Source organism: Aspergillus niger (genome assembly GCF_000002855.4).
Source record: "Aspergillus niger supercontig An02".
Taxonomy (NCBI): Eukaryota; Fungi; Ascomycota; class Eurotiomycetes; order Eurotiales; family Aspergillaceae; genus Aspergillus; species Aspergillus niger.
Genome location: NT_166519.1, coordinates 3,515,745 through 3,531,516, shown reverse-complemented (window position 1 = coordinate 3,531,516; position 15,772 = coordinate 3,515,745). Strand labels below are relative to the sequence as shown.

Below are 15,772 nucleotides of genomic sequence, written 5' to 3'. Positions count from 1 at the left end.
GTAGTATTCATGTCTTTTTTGTATCCCATGCAATGGACATCGTCATAATTAAAGTATCCGTAACACTGCTGATGTGCAGTTAGGTATGTATTTCCCGGAAAATGCAAGTCACCAAACAAAAACAATCATAAGAAAACAGGTATATCCGTCTAAGAATCGTGGTTCGCGTTGAGCTGCGCAATTCGCTTGGTCATGCTATAGTCATCATTAGAAGGGTCCATCACGATTTCGGGGGCCAGAAATGAACCACTTACAAGTCAAAGAAGGAGAACTGGCTCGGGCTGCTACCATACTCATACACGAAGCGGCTGGCAAGGTAGCTGCCAAAGATGGCTCTCAGATAGTTCTCGGGCACCTATTAGATTGTCAGCATCATGTTAATGAAATCCGTTGGGCTGTAAGACTAACCCGCTGAAGGATGGTGTCGAGACCAATCTTCTGCAGAAGGAGGTTCGGCAGAGCATCGTGGAGGACGGAGCGGCGAAGCTCAACATTATCCCACAATTCTGTCTTCTGAAGTTCCTCATCCAGCTGGGTGATGGCAACACTGAGACGATCGCTCAGGACGCTGCGAAGCAATCCTGTCTTCTCATGTTCGCGCCAAATGGCTTCAAACTCGAGAGTAGCATTCGACTTGATAACCTCCTGCACCTGCTTGACATATTCACTGTAGAAAGTGGGCACGGTACCATCCTCACGGATGCACATGTTTTCCACAAACTCTTCGTCGTCGAAAGACAGGGAAGCCAGGACCTCCAATGAGGAGGATGTCACACCTCCCTTGTTGGCAGATGCGTCCTTGAACAGGATGCAACCAGCCCTTTCGAGGCGAAGCTTGCTGTCTTGTGTAATGAACAGGTTTGCACCCTCGACAATGTACGGGATGGTGGCCTTTCCGTCCTTGATGAGTTTTCCAACAGTGGAAAGATCAATCGACTCCGGTCGTCCACCGCAAGGCACGAATGTATCATATTGCTGGTCACGACGCAGATGGAACAGGTTGCGGAAAATCATACCATTGTGGACCAGCTCGCCGCTTGGCAAATGAACGTTGCTTTCATCGACCAGAACCCGGTAACCCTTGGGTGAGAGCTTCGACAGATCGAACTCAGAGATGGTCGCCCGCTTCTTGGCGAGTCTGACAAGCTCCTCATGATCCAGGCCCTGGGGATCAACAATCACTCCGGACCCGTCGACAATGGCGGTATACTTCTCATTGGACAGGAGGATCTCATTGGAGCCCAGATCGCCGTCAGGCCCACCGGTCTGCAGCTTTCGGATGGTGCTCGGGTCGATCTTCAGCTTGCGATAGATACCAAGCACATACTGCCGGACCGACAGGGTCGTCATGCCATAGGTATCATGTGGGATACCGCCAAGCCTGGGGCTCTTGCCCGTAAAGAACGACTTCCACCAGGGGGCACCGCGGTTGCGGGCATGCTCCGTGGCCCAGTCGACCAATTCGGCCGTGTTCTCGTCGGGACCCATGAACAAAATCTCGTCTTTACCATGCAAGTCCACAATCGGGTCCTTAATTCCCGGGCTGACAGGAGGCAGCAGCAGGTCCAAGATACTGTCGATGTACTTCTCGAAAGCGACGCGGGCCTTATCCTGGTGGTTGACGTCAAGCAGGATCACACCCTTTGCGCCACCTTCGGGGATATCCTTGTTCTTGCGTTGCTGAGTATTGGCAAGGTTGTAGTTCTCGTCGAACAGTGAGCGGGCATTGATACTGTAGGCCTCCTTGTTCCGACTCTTGACAATACGGATGCCACCACGAGCAATATCCCGGAATCGCAGGTGGAATCCACGGAACTCGGAGCTGATCACCAAGAACATGCCATAGAGGCGCTGGGGATACTCGTGTTCCGGCAGGAAGTCAGGGTTGAGTCGGAAGCTGAGAGCAACCTTGGTCGGGGTGAAGAAGTTGGTCTTGAGGATGGAGGCGTTGAACACGCGGAAGGCGCTCATGACCATTTCATCATGTTCATTGGCCGCAGTACTCGAGATGAGCTGCTTCAGCTTGGGGCCGTCCAACACCTCGTCAACCTGCAGACGCAGGTAACTCAGGGTTGGGAGGAAGTCATCCTCGGCAGGACCCCGCGTTTGCACGTAATGCGTGTTGGCGAAGTCCAAGTAAAGCTTATGGATGAGTTCCGGGTACTTGTTGACGATTTCCAGGATGTAGTCCGATGTGAACGTCTCGGTACGCAACCTCTTCTTGATCTTCGCCAGCAGCTCCGCATGGACGCTGTTGTTCGAATCCAAAAGATCCGTCAAGGAGATGTATTCGGAGCCCAGCCGGTTCAGGAACTGCTGCACGAACACCCAGGCGCAGTGGGCATAGATCGTTTCCTGCAAGCTAAGGCGGCCACTGGCGAAATGATGCTGGAACTTGTTCTGAGGAATACAGTACAAAAGGGAGACTTCCTTGATGATTTGGTGAATGGCAGCCTCGATTGGGGGATACTTGGCGGCAATTTCCTTGTTGGGCAGAGGACGCAGGTAAAGCGAAATCACCGTGATGCCGTTGGAGAAGTTCTCCAGGTACTTCCGTGAGCTGGTCAGGCGGTAGTAGTGGTATAGATCGGAGAGCGCACTGAAAAGACCCATGGCAGAGCCTTGGCGGTAGGCAATGACCAGTCTCTTTTCGCGGCTCTTTTCAATCTCAAACAGCTCAATAACCGGACCGGAGCGGCTCACGGCATTACTGATGATTTCCTGGTAGATAGCCTTGGTGTTGGGGGTGGCTTTCTGCAGGAACCTCTTTTCGCCGATGATATCGATGTTGGTCTCGTTCGGATCGGGAGTGGGATTGGCAAACTGGCACTTGTACACGAAGTAACAACGAAGCTGTTGCCCATCATCACCGGGAATAGGTGTGGGGGAACGGAAGGTCTCAACGCGATAGCTGTTGCCTTGGGACGAGGGGTTGATATACTTCTTATCAATCCGCTGTTCATACCCGGGGCCTTCGACTGTTGCGATACCGGGTTTGCTGGTATCAATGTAGACAGCATGATCTTCTGCTTCCTTATCCAAGCGGATTTCGAGCTTCTTGTCGTCACGGGCATAGGCGGCGACCTTGGCAGCATACAGCGAGAGAATTTGCGTGACGATAGCGTCCACAGACTCGGTCTGGAAGTATGTGTCGTCAATGCCGAGCTGGTTGTAGAACCACTCGGTCTCCCCGACGACAAACTCAATGGGAATGAAGCCTTTCTTCTCCAGCTGATCCATCACTAGCGAACGAGAGAAAATAGTCAGAAGAGTCGCCACCGATAAAAGTAGACGGGATGTCAGTTTCAAACTCACCTTGCTCCATTTGCTTTTCCTTCCCTTCGAATTTGGCCGCCACATAGCCGGGGTCTTCCTCTGACAGAATGCGATGCTGGCCACCACCGGGAATAGCCAGATGCGTGGGTTGCGGCGACGGTTGGCGCACGCTGGAGCCAGCTACATTGTCCAGGATCTTGTTGTGGGGGTGTCTTTGGAAACCAAGAGGAGTTCCAGCTCCTGACTGGGAACCATCGTTGCTCCCGTAGAGTTTCGGCCCCGTCCGCATGGGAAGGGTGTTGTTGCCATTGAGGTGGCCGTCGGAAAGAGGCGACGACGACGGCGCGGGAGAGACCATGATGGGAGTGGAGTGGCAAGAGGAGTTGAGAGGCTCAATTGAACTCAGAAAAGAGGCGGCACTAGTGGGTTTATATCTGTTACTTGGTGAGCCATGCATGAGTAACAAGGCAGGAGCCAAGCTGCTAGCAATAAAAGAAACTGGTTCGTGCGCGAGAATGGAGGGGGGAAGAGGATGGGAAGCTGAAGCTGGGAAAGATAAGGCAGCCACACAGCTGCATGAAGATGTGCAGGAGATGGCGCCGGCGCAGGGAGATATAGAAGGAAGCCAGAAAAGAAAGTATGGGAATTCTAGACCACTAGCGACAAACCTACCTCAATGGAAGCGTCGATTGATGCAAAGGAAAATTGGTGATCTGGCGTTGCTACGGGCCAGGGCAATGACGAAAGCTCGAAGCTTATCGGGGAGAGCAAGAGAAACGAGCCAAACAGACTGAAACGGGGTTCACTTGTCGGTACCAGCCATCAACCGACACGTCACCAATGGAATGCACAAAGAGGCTAGTTTGGGAGAGTTTGGGATTCAAAGATGGAAGAAACACAGATGAAGAGGGGAAGGTGGGAAAGAAGAGGGAAAAATAGCGGAGAGAATCCCAATTTATCCAAGAAGGAAAGAAGGATGCGAATTCAAATCAGATCAGGTCAAATTAAATCACAGGGAGGATATTCAATGTGATGGACACGAACAAAGCAGTGGAATCAGGTGCAAATCCACCCGGGAGATGCTGGCTCTTTATACAAACTGGAGCTGAAGCCAGACGAGGAATCGTATTTCCCCAAAGGTAAAACAAATAATAATAATTAAATAATAAACATTTCTTATTATCACATCGAAGGGGAAAAAAAAAAAAATGAAAAATAAAAATCGAAATTTCCCAAAATGAGATTAATCCGAATGGCACAGCCATTATTAAGTCATACCTGCAATACTACTTCTTTGGGAAGCCAAATACTATCGGCCAGCCAGCCAAACCCAGAAAGCCGGTGCTATGCGATCGGCCAGGAACGGGGCCCGGTCCGGGGCAAGTCGTTGGACGGCCTGGCTGTTTCTGCCTGAGGATCATGGATGGCCCGCCCTTGTGCATGGGTCTCCACGTTGCCGTTGTTGTCTCCAACTGTCAAGTTGATGTTTTGTTCCTACACAAGATACCACGGTGGCTAGATACTACGTAGTACAGCTTCGATGCGGCTTGTACGAGGGGTAATCAAACTGTGTATATAAAGTGCTACCTTTGATCCATGAAAAATCTATTTTCTCCTTGCCTTATTCCCATGTATGTTCCCTTCTTTTCCCTCTTTTTCCCTTTCCCTTTCCCTCATTGATACTGGCCCGCCTGTGCAACGGCTCCACGGCGGATGACTCGATTCACGATGCCAAGTTGAGTGGGTCTCAGTTTCCTTTTTCGGCATCGCGGACCATCTTAGTGCGAATGAGGCAAGTGTGAAAAATACCGCATGAAACCAACGTGATTGGTGGTCAAGGGCTAAAATTGGAAAAATTGCCTCAAATGCTTTGGAACGGGAGCTGGAGTCATTGTGGCTGGTTTGCCGGTTCACAGTTCACTGACTAACAAGGTATGGAGTAAAGGGAGTGTCACCTGAGTTGAGTCCAGGGGCGGCGTCCAGGCACAAATTTAGAAAGAAAAGTGAGTACTGTCGCGTGAGACTTTGACGGGATAGATCCAAATTGAGATCTATTGCTCACTATGAATAGATAGTGTGATGGATTGAGATGGCCGGTAAGGCCTTTGGACCACCTGCATGCAGTGAGGTCAGTACGTACTCTTAGTAGATAGTAAGGAAGTAGGAACCGTAAGATACTCCGTTACAACATCCATACTTTGTTACTGTTGCCTCTAAATTCCCGGTTTAGTCAGCTGACCGGACCGGCTGGAAGGGGGGCCAACACTCCACTTAGTAGGGCTGTAGGTTTCGAAAGGGGGTTTTGGTGTGTCATGGTGGCCAGTGAGCTGCAAATCATCGCCGACGATGCTGATTTTTGCAGGTTTCTCTGCGTAATGGCGAGCATCAACGGAGGGGAAAATGCCGCACTTGATTGCTCTCCTCGGCTTATCATATTACCAACCGGGGTTTCTTATCGGTTTTGTGGCAGATAGATAGCAGCCAGAATTCGACTACTTTATCATGAATAATGGCGATCAGTTGAGGGTTTCTTTGATGCCACTACTAGGAGCAGTACTAGATACAGAGAGTATCTTGTTCAGGGATAGATCTATCAACTTGGCCCGGATTCATTGGGCTCGGTCTTGTCCAGCCTGATAAACTGGCTGATAACTAAACCTACTTAGTACCGGACCGCAGTGAGGAAGGATGGATCATACACACACACACCGCCATTACATACCACTTTTGGGAGATGTGCACTGTCAGTGATTTAATTAAGATTGGGTAACTAAGTAGTTGGTTACTAGCACGCAATTTCCATTTTTTTCGATGTGAAGTCATATTGTCCGTCGAAGTTTCCTCACGCATCTAGACTTGCGGGGAGGGATGGTCGATCGGTACCTGGAAGATGGCCCGTGGCTGCTACTAAGTACTATTCTCAATCCATTCCTAGTCAACTTGCGGGGAGGGCTTGAGATTTCTGCTCTAGTCTCCAACAGTCCAACTCCCCCCAGTCAAATGAAATGCTTCGGAACCCCCAGCCGGAATTCCCATTATTAAAATGGCTCAAGCCTACCCCGTGCTATTACCCCATAGAAAGTCCGTCCGCGTATCCTCCCCCATGTCTCTTTTCCCCAAAGTTCCAAACTCCCAGCATTCCCCTCCTCTTCCAGAGGCGGGGGTGGATATTCCTCTCTCTCTCTCACACTGTTTCTTCTCTCTTTCGCCCCCTCTTGGCGGTGGAACGGATGGGGTTCAGACTTCCAAACATGAGTGGTTTTGCTTTAACCCACCGGAGGCTCCACTTACTCCTCGTCTCGAATGGTCCATATGAAGTAATGAGAACTCCAGCACTGGAAGACAAAAGAATACTTCCGGACCATGCGCCATCCCCGGCGGCTCCCATTCGCTGTCGGCTGCTTCGTTCGGTTGCCGTGATTCCTTGATGCAATGACGTACAACCGGCCCTTTGCTGCCATGCCATGCACCGCAAGACTAATCTAGACATGCCAACATCCAACGGGAAGAGGCACGCACAAGCGGTGTCGCGCATCCCGCATCTTGTGACTCCCGAGTGTTTTCACCGTCTTTGCAGCTTGATTGCTCGAGCTCTGCTACTTGTCGCCGATAGGTGCTCGGCCGTTAGACTTGTATCAAAAGATGCTCAGCTGAATAGGCTCTCGGACAGCTTTGCATGAAGACACGGCTGCTGCTGGGAGGAATTTTATCCCGGCGACATATCATCAGCAAGTCCGATCCCGACAGGTCACATACCAAGGCCAACTCTGTCACCTGCATTTCAGAGTTTCGACAAAAGGTTGAATGCAGTCAATGGCTGCGGACAAGCTGCCATTGCCCTCGTGCACTGGAGACGATTCGGGAGCAGTATAATGGCTGATGAGCTGCAGACATCTATCAATTACACTCTGCAGCATCTGCATGCAAACCACGTTGATCAGCTTTTGCTTGGTTTGCTCTCACACCTGCATGGTGTAAGCTGCAACAGCCGGCTTCAGAAATTGATGGTCGTCTTAGCTAGCAATTATCAGGCGCTCCGATAAGATCCTACTGGACCGGATACAGTTCAGCTATCTATATTGCATCGGGTGAACCTATCCATAATGCGCTCAGCGCCCTGCTTGGTGAACTAGTCTACACCTGCTATGATAGTCGTCTCGAAAGTATCCGAAGTTGATACGGTGAAATTCTGCTCTACGATGGGTATAGCCAATCGAACAGGCAACTGGTGCAGTGGACTGAAATGGAGTTGTAGAGAATCCTGAAAGCTGATGGTGGGTATCCGTCACAACCAACTTTGCACTTCGTCTTCTTTGCTGTTCAAATTTCTGTAAGCCGCTTCCAGGCTCCTCTATAATGCAAGGTACCCAGAAACAAACACATGAGTGTCCAATCCATGCACCGTCGGGTCCCACTGATTTGGCCATCCTTAGCAGACCCAGATATAGAACGTTGGATTAACATACAACAGAGACTAATCCCCTTTGGATTGCCAAACTTTCAGGCTAGAGATCCCTAGTATGTCAGGTGACGCTGACAACCGATAGCCCACTTACTACCTGGTGCAAAGACCACTCTGCATCAGACTGTCTCCATATTATTCAAGGAGGGAATCATTCGAAATCACACTATCAGAATTCTAGTCGTCTACAAACAGCTACTATTGAATTCTGTCTGTCTGTCTGGCTGGTATAACTGAAACAATATGATACAACCTCCATCTACCGCTTCTTAATACTCACGTCAATATTTCCAATCGCCCACGCGGCAACAAACACGGTGAACAGCCCCGCCGTGATGGTCACGGGCTTGCGCAATCCATCCCACAGAGAGTAGTCGTAAGTGACCTATATCCAAAAATGAGCTGGACTATTCCCGATATCTATCCGGCGTATGGAGGTAGTTACTTACCACTATCTGCGAGTCACGGGCCTCATCAGTCAACTCCTCCACGGTCAAAGTCAGCGCCGTGCGTCCTAGGGTATCCATGAAAGTCTTGTGGCTGGTGAGCTCAGTCTGGATCTGGTTCGCACCGGGGAGACCATTGCTAGTCGCCTTCTCGAGGAGCTCGTAGCGGACGTTCCGGGCACCCTCGGGGAGGATGATGCGCACGACGGCCTTCTCATACTGAATACCCTCGGAAACCTTGGGGCCCTCGATGAAGGGGACCTTGAGGACGTAGGAATCAGCGCCGGTGACAGCCTTGCGAAGGAAGGCAGAGAGGTCGTTGTTCCAGCCAATGCGGAAGCTGTAGTTCCATCCGCCGAAGATGGGGAACCGGGGACGAAGCTCCAGGGAGGCGTCACGGTTCGGGACCTTTCCGGGACGGTAGCGGCTCGTGGAAACGTTGCCAATGTCGTCGGTGAAGTAGGGGTCCACGGAGCCGGGCTTGAGGGGGATCTTCAGCTCGCGGATAGCGGAGGACGGCAGCTGCTGGTAGCTGCTGATGGTCCATTCCACGCGGTTGAAGTTGTCGGTGAGCTTGGAGCCGTTGTTGCGCAGCCAGTAGCGCTCTTCCGTCGCCAGGTTGCCGCCCCAGTGGGACACTTCCAGGTCACGCTCCAGAAGAGTGGCAGTGATGACGGGCTTGGTGAACTCGTACCGGACACTGGCCGGGTAGGTGGTCTCGGGAGCGACGTCGGCGTAGGGTCCGTAGGTGTAGGTGGCACCCTGGCGCTCTGGATCCGCGCCCGACGTCAGGTCCGTGGAGGTGTAGTCGGGAACATTGGTGCTGGGGAACTTGATCTTGGTCTTCTGGGTCGTTGTCGTGTAAGCCGAGGGAGCGTAGGCAGAGAAGGCATAGGCGAGGTACTGGCGATCATTCTGGCTGATGGCCGCAGGACGGGGCTTCAGGGTGTTGAGGGCGGAGTAGGAGATGCCCAGAGTGATCTGCGACGAAGGGGCGAGAGGCTTGGGGAGGTGAACAACGAAGTACTGGAAGTCCCTGTGTAAAGAAAGAGAGGAGATCAGCAAACCGCCCGGGATACATCCACCATGCATAGATCAAGCAACCGTGGCTTCGTGCTCCACCAACCAGCCATTGGCCGCCATTGTGGTCGACTTACCTGCTTGAGTCGAACTCAGTAGCTTCCACTTCGAAGCGTCCCTGTTCAGGAGCCGATTTATCACGGACTTCTAGGGCACCGACCTTGTCGTAAAGGTCGGATGGGAAGGACAAGTAGTAGTCGGACTGCGGCTTCTTGTCCACATTCTCAACGACAACATTGACGGTCTCACGTAGGTATCCCTTCTCCAAATTGGTGTTGCGGACAAGATTGGCGTTCTTAAACACTTGGGGAGGCTTGAAATCGCGAGGGAGAGCTACAGGGGAGCTCGAGGGAGCCGAGTCGGCATAGACCAAGCTGTTGCTGGACAGGAACAAGCCGCACAGCGCAGCAAGTGCGGTAAACGGCCTCATAGTGGGCAGATGGGCGGTCTCTCAACGACCGCGCCTAGGACCTATACACTCACCAGGAGATAGTCCCAAGGAGAAAGAAATGAGCGAGAGGATGGACGGAAGGTGGAAGAATTGGCGATAGTCGAGGGGGAGAAAGACGCGCGGAGATGCTGAGGTGTCCCGATGCGGGATTACGAATTACGTACGGCGACCGCCGCGGCCAAAACTTCCTGCTTTTATCGCCGATAACCGCGATTCTTCATTGCACCCCCATTCCCCCCGCCTAGCTACAGTAGCTCTCTTTTTTCCTTATTTCCGTATCATTTCGGTCCGAATCGTCGTGGCCTCCATGCTCGCTTCTCGAGCTGCTGCTCGTTCATGCTGCCGGTCAGCTAGAGCCCCGGCACGAGCCGCGGTAGCAGCCCGGCGCTATCACGGTCTCGCTCAGAGCAAGCTCTTCAAGGTGTCCGAGGAAGTCCGAGATGCAGTTGCTACTGGGAAGCCTGTGGTGGCTCTTGAGTCAACCATCTATACTCATGGTATGATTTCTCACCTGGTTGGGTTATTGGTTGAGTATAGCTGACAGTTGCAGGCTTCCCGTACCCTGAGAGCGTTGCTCTGGCAAAGTTACTAGAGTCGGTTGTCCGGTCCAATGGCGCTGTGCCTGCTACAATTGGAATCCTCGGTGGCGAAGCACGCGTCGGATTAAGCGCCGACGAGCTCGTCGAGTTAGCATCGACTGCGGAGAAGAAGAATGCGTTGAAAGTATCCCGGCGAGACCTTGGTTACATCTGTGGCTTGGTAGGTGGCACGCCCCCGTCCTTTGATACAAGTCTGACAATAGTAGGGTCTGGCTGGGAGACGTCTTCATGGGGGTACAACGGTATCTGGCACGATGGTGCTTGCGCACTTGGCCGGGATTAAGATATTTGGCACTGGTGGACTCGGTGGTGTGCATCGCGGCGGCGAAAACTCCATGGACATTTCTGGTACGTGAAGATAGGGGTAGGACGAGACTCTGGCTAACTGTAGCAGCCGATCTTACTGAACTGGGACGCACACCGGTGGCGGTTGTCAGCTCTGGGTGCAAGAGCTTTCTGGACATCCCGCGGACGCTTGAACACCTCGAGACGGAGGGCGTCTGTGTAGGAACTTTTGCAGATGGTCGCCAAGGCTCTGTGGACTTTCCTGCATTCTACACCCGAGACAGCGGGCTGAAGAGTCCAAAGGTCATTCAGAACGAGGCCGAGGCCGCGGCTATTGTCTGTAAGTCTTGCTGCATTGCTCAATGACGTATATTGGATACTGATGAATGCAGATGCCCAGTCGCAAATCCCCGTCTCGTCAGGCATCCTTCTCGCGAACCCTGTACCACTTGAGCACTCTATTGCAAAGAGTGATATGGACCATATCATCGACGAAGCTCTTCGCCTCGCAGACGTCGAGGGTCACCATGGAAGTGACAACACGCCATTTGTGTTGGCAAAGATTAAGGAACTCAGCGGCGGGAAGAGCGTGATCGCCAATCGAGCTCTGGTGGAGGCGAACGTGAAGCGCGCAGCGAAGGTGGCCGTGGAACTCTCAAAACTGGAGCAGTCTGGAGGGTCGCTCAATGAACGGTGAGCTGCCACTCGTGCGTTCAGACTCGGGATATCCTAATTGAGATGGTGTGCGCAGACACATGCCAGCTATCTCCGGGACCAGTAGGGCTGACCAAGCGACTGAAACAGAGCTGGAGCATGCGACTAAGACTCCACTGGAGACTGTTACGAAGGCGGATGTCCTTGTGGCCGGCTCCTTGGCTATCGATCTTTCCTGCGACTTTGCCCCGGCCGAAGCAAACAGCACGACACCCGCTTTGCAGACATCGAACCGCGCTGTCATCGGACAGAGCCTAGGGGGAGTCGGACACAACGTGGCCATTGCCGCAAGATATCTGGACAGCTCGGTGCTGTTCTGCAGCGTTGTGGGTGACGATCTAAGCGGCCAAGCTGCGCTGTCCAGTCTCCGACAGGAGGGTCTCTCCACAACCGGTATCAAGGTGCTCCCTCCGTCGTCCGGAGCACGCACGGCCCAATACATCGCCGTCAACGACGCGAAGAAAGACCTAGTAGTAGCCATGGCCGACATGGCAATCATGGAACTACCAGAGCAGGCACTGGACTTTGACAACTTTTGGGAACCGATGATGTCCCGCGCACAGCCTCAATGGGCAGTAGTTGACGCCAACTGGAACGGCGAAGTCCTGAGCAAATGGGTAGCACTAGCCAAGAAACACAAGGCACGGGTAGCCTTTGAGCCCGTGTCAACGGCGAAAAGCCGTCGTCTATTCGGGTCTGCCGTCAAGCCGTCTGACTGCGTTCCCAACAACACCGTCAGCCTGGCCGCGCCGAACCAATTCGAGCTAGCAGCCATGTACCAGGCCGCGCGGCGGAGCGGACACCTGGACTCAGAGGAGTGGTGGCGCATCATCGACGCCATGGGCATGACGGGAGCAGGGTCGCGCGAGCGACTAGTGGCCATGACTTCGGCAACGCTGGTCGATCAGGGGATTCCACAGCAGAGCATTCAGCTGCTGCCGTTCATTCCATGCATGCTCACGAAGCTAGGACGGGAAGGCGTACTCCTGACGCAGCTGCTGCGGCCAGGTGATACACGACTGACGAGTCCGGACTCGGCGCCGTATATCCTCTCGCGGGCATTGACGTCGGACGGGCTGATCGGGGGCGTGTACCTGCGGCTGTTCCCAGCAGCAGCAAAACTAGAAGAGCAAGACATTGTGAGCGTCAACGGAGCGGGCGATACGCTACTAGGAGCAGTAGTCACAGGACTGGCGCGGGGAGGAGCGGTGGAGGAGGTGATTCCACGGGCACAAGAAGCGAGCGTGTTGACATTGCAGCAGGAGGGGGGAGTAAGTAAAGAGATAGCCAGACTGGCTAGAAGTATATAGTGCTGCCTAACACATACTATATACATGATCCATGATTCGAACAAGCATACTAATACTGATAGTATACTTACACATACTGTAGACCAAAGAAAGAAATATATATCTAACCTAAGAAATAACCATATCCACCCCCTCGGCCCCAACAACCGGCAAATGATCTCGATTCAACACCCCCACCTGCACCAACACACTAGCCTGATCCCAATAAGCATGCACGCGGGCGACCTTTCCCGCCGTGAAACTGGCCACCAGCACCAACGCCACTTTAACCTCCTTCCCCGTTGGGGGCAGATTCGGCAGTAACCAGGGAATGGCACGATCATGCGTGAAGGTTAGGAGGAGTTCATCAACGATGCGATCAGGCCCTGTAGTACGGGAGAGGAGACGGATGGCTTGGTTAGAGGGAGAGGGAGAGAGGAAGTGGCTGTTGGTGTAGAATTTTGTTATGGTGGATGGTGTTGTTCCTGTCCAGTATTTATTAATTACCTCACTCATATGGTGTATGATATAGGGAGACAAAGAGGGTGGGGGGAGGGGGAATATATACATACCACCAGCACAAGTAGGCACACACACCACGACCGGCGACTCTTCAATCGTGCATGTCTCTGTCTCCGTCCCTGCACCCCGGGTATATATAGGGGATGAAGAACTCCCACTACTACTATGCACACTCTCCAACTGCACACCCATTCCACTCCCCACCATTAACCCTACTAGTTCTGCGGCGCGGTGGCTGCGCTCGTCTTCTTCATCTCTCTCACTACTACCACCACCACCGCCGCCCCCTTCTCCAGAAGCAGATAAGCATCGCCAATACTCCTCCCACACGCTCTCCACATCCGGGACTCGCCATTTAGTCGCGGGCCATCCGAAGCCGCGCTTTAGGGTCTCGAGGGCGCGGGACCATGCTAGTCGTGCGGAGAGCTTGTCATAGTTCGATGAAGAAGGCTCGGCAAACCGGGGAGAGGACTCGGGGTAGGTGAAGACGTGGCAGCGATGGCGTTTTCGGGGGTGGTTGTTGGTGTTGTTGAGGAGGTTATCTGCTATTGAAGAGGTGGTTGTGGAAGGACCGGCGAGGTGGATCTGGATACAGAGGAGAGGGATGGAGGGGGGGTAGGTTGTAGGTGTCGTTGTTGAGGATGTACTTCCTGTTCCACGAGCAGTGTCTGGGGATGTACTGATGAGGTTATTGTTGGTGTTGGTGGTGGAGGTGATGGGTCCATCGGGGTAATAAGCCACCAGGGCACAAAGCCTTGGGAATGGATTTGTGGCTGTTAGTGGTTGGTGATGGGATTCGAGGAGGAGGTGAGCGGGTTTGTTGTATGCTTTTTATATACCATACATCAGTTACTATTCAATAATATATATCTCGGAACATGCAGAGTAAGATGGATAATGGGAAGGGTGGTGTACCAACGACAGCATATCTTTCCCCCGGCTCGAGATCATCTTCCCTCTCATGCAACAGATTCTCCAATTCCTTGCGATCTTTATCTACATCCCCACAGCCATCTGCATTCTGACATCCCCGGAAAGGGATATACTCGACGTCGAATCCCTCAGCGCGGTAGCGCGATAGGATCCCCGCGTCGAAGTCGGGAGTATCGGAGGTCAGGTAAAGTCTGCGCGGGGGAGAGGCTTCTGCTTCGCGACGACGACTGTGCTTGTCATTGGCTGATGGGGGAGATTGTAGTGGTGTACCGTGACTGTTGGAAGGGGTTGTTCCGGCGGAGCTGCTTCGGCGACGACGGAGGTGTTGGCGGAGACGGTCCATTCTAATATTTTCTCGAGTATTCAAGGTATCTATGGGGTAGAGATGTACTAAGTAGAGACCACAGGGTATCCATGGTGCGGACTCCGAGCATCCCGATTTATATACTGGATGCTGCTTATGCTTTTGGTGGACATGCTGAGTGACGTCGACGATTCCAGCGTGTAGTTGTTCTCATCTCACAAGGGCGACGTGGATCCATTCAGCCAGGGACAGGTTGAGTAATAACTTTGTGTGTGTACACCGTAGGTTAGTAGTAGTAGTTGGGTTGTAAATCTACCCGATCCATTGCATACATATATGATACAATGTATGCGTGACAATTCTATCGCATTATCGTATCTATCGTGAGTCAGTGACGTCGATCTATATACAAAATCTCATCCCTCGCATAGCGCCACCATCAATGGCGTCAACAACTATACCACAATCCTGCACAGCAGCAGCAGCAGCAGCAGCAGCAGCATCATCTACTCAGAAACTGGTCAACCAGCGAATCGCCTCCCTTACATCTCCCCCGCAAGCCGGATCCTCCACCGCCCTAGCATCGAGATAACACCGATACGCCGGGCGCTGCAAACTCCGCCTGGCGACCTCACAATCCACGCGAATATCCTCAATCAACGCCTCCGACGAAATATAATCATATTCCGGACGGATATACCCCAGAATCAGCAAGTTGAGTGGTGTGCCATAAAAGTCGGGTAGTTTGTGGAAAGTGACCTGTCCGTCGGTGGAGGTAGTGGCGGTCGGCGAGGGGGCGGAGAGGGGCGGCATGATGTGGATTTCCTGCATTGCAGATAATTTATTATCATTATTATATTGCATGTAATGATTAATATGAAAAAGGGAGAGGAGGGATAGAATGTACAATTGACTTGGATTCGTTCTTGTAGAAAGGATTGTAGCCGATGCTCAGCACGGCGGGGAGGACGGTCTCTCCTGTTGAGAATCGCGCTGGATCTAGTGCCACGACGCCGTAGTAGACGCCCACGGATAGCTCAGGATGCTGGGAGAGCTCATCGGCGGGGATGTTTGCTGTTGGGATGCCCAGCTGTGATTCTTTTCGTCAGCTGGAGCTGCTTTGCTTTCCGGGTTGGAAGGTGAGAGAGGTACCTCTTTGCTGCCCCGCCCGAAGCCTTTGATGACAGGACCGCTCATGCGGATGGGATACGGGGACTCGGGGCCCTCGTCGGGGCCGGTGACGGGGTCGCGAGGCCGGTCGGGGCGCATTTTAGCAGCTGAGATGTGTAGATGATGTTGAAGCAGTGGTAGGTTGAAAGAAGATAGAGAGAGCGAGAGAATAAGATGGAAGAGAGATCGGCGATAAGACAGGTGGGGCTATGGACTATCAAAACGACGCGATTGTGGAGTT

General features: G+C 52.7%; 7 protein-coding genes across 7 annotated transcripts; 3 read left to right on the top strand and 4 right to left on the bottom strand.

Annotated features, from left to right (window-relative positions):
* Positions 1-149: 149 nt before the first annotated feature.
* Positions 150-3,634, bottom strand: An02g14590 (uncharacterized protein; the record flags this gene model as incomplete). The annotated part of the gene is made up of 4 exons (XM_001400551.3): positions 150-195; positions 255-355; positions 409-3,242; positions 3,316-3,634. The coding sequence occupies 4 exons, from the start codon at positions 3,632-3,634 to the stop codon at positions 150-152; spliced, it is 3,300 nt and encodes a 1,099-aa protein (XP_001400588.1).
* A 235-nt stretch (positions 3,635-3,869) lies between these two features.
* Positions 3,870-5,864, top strand: An02g14580 (hypothetical protein; the record flags this gene model as incomplete). Its single annotated transcript, XM_059746811.1, has 9 exons — positions 3,870-3,984; positions 4,043-4,191; positions 4,337-4,415; positions 4,538-4,750; positions 5,028-5,072; positions 5,159-5,208; positions 5,366-5,404; positions 5,511-5,723; positions 5,802-5,864. The coding sequence occupies 9 exons, from the start codon at positions 3,870-3,872 to the stop codon at positions 5,862-5,864; spliced, it is 966 nt and encodes a 321-aa protein (XP_059605739.1).
* A 900-nt stretch (positions 5,865-6,764) lies between these two features.
* An02g14570 (hypothetical protein) lies at positions 6,765-7,823 on the top strand (the record flags this gene model as incomplete). The annotated part of the gene is made up of 5 exons (XM_059746810.1): positions 6,765-6,899; positions 6,978-7,227; positions 7,308-7,400; positions 7,622-7,727; positions 7,781-7,823. The coding sequence occupies 5 exons, from the start codon at positions 6,765-6,767 to the stop codon at positions 7,821-7,823; spliced, it is 627 nt and encodes a 208-aa protein (XP_059605738.1).
* Positions 7,824-7,997: 174 nt separating this feature from the next.
* On the bottom strand, positions 7,998-9,694 carry ostA (oligosaccharyltransferase alpha subunit ostA-Aspergillus niger; the record flags this gene model as incomplete). The annotated part of the gene is made up of 3 exons (XM_001400548.3): positions 7,998-8,123; positions 8,188-9,220; positions 9,342-9,694. The coding sequence occupies 3 exons, from the start codon at positions 9,692-9,694 to the stop codon at positions 7,998-8,000; spliced, it is 1,512 nt and encodes a 503-aa protein (XP_001400585.1).
* A 328-nt stretch (positions 9,695-10,022) lies between these two features.
* Positions 10,023-12,623, top strand: An02g14550 (uncharacterized protein; the record flags this gene model as incomplete). Its single annotated transcript, XM_001400547.1, has 6 exons — positions 10,023-10,212; positions 10,266-10,474; positions 10,521-10,662; positions 10,709-10,939; positions 10,992-11,292; positions 11,351-12,623. 6 exons carry the CDS (start codon positions 10,023-10,025, stop codon positions 12,621-12,623), a joined length of 2,346 nt encoding a protein of 781 aa, XP_001400584.1.
* A 108-nt stretch (positions 12,624-12,731) lies between these two features.
* On the bottom strand, positions 12,732-14,400 carry An02g14540 (uncharacterized protein; the record flags this gene model as incomplete). The annotated part of the gene is made up of 4 exons (XM_059746809.1): positions 12,732-13,087; positions 13,175-13,243; positions 13,313-13,951; positions 14,151-14,400. 4 exons carry the CDS (start codon positions 14,398-14,400, stop codon positions 12,732-12,734), a joined length of 1,314 nt encoding a protein of 437 aa, XP_059605737.1.
* Positions 14,401-14,763: 363 nt separating this feature from the next.
* Positions 14,764-15,630, bottom strand: An02g14530 (uncharacterized protein; the record flags this gene model as incomplete). The annotated part of the gene is made up of 4 exons (XM_001400545.3): positions 14,764-14,829; positions 14,908-15,186; positions 15,269-15,451; positions 15,514-15,630. The coding sequence occupies 4 exons, from the start codon at positions 15,628-15,630 to the stop codon at positions 14,764-14,766; spliced, it is 645 nt and encodes a 214-aa protein (XP_001400582.3).
* Between the last annotated feature and the right edge of the window lie 142 nt (positions 15,631-15,772).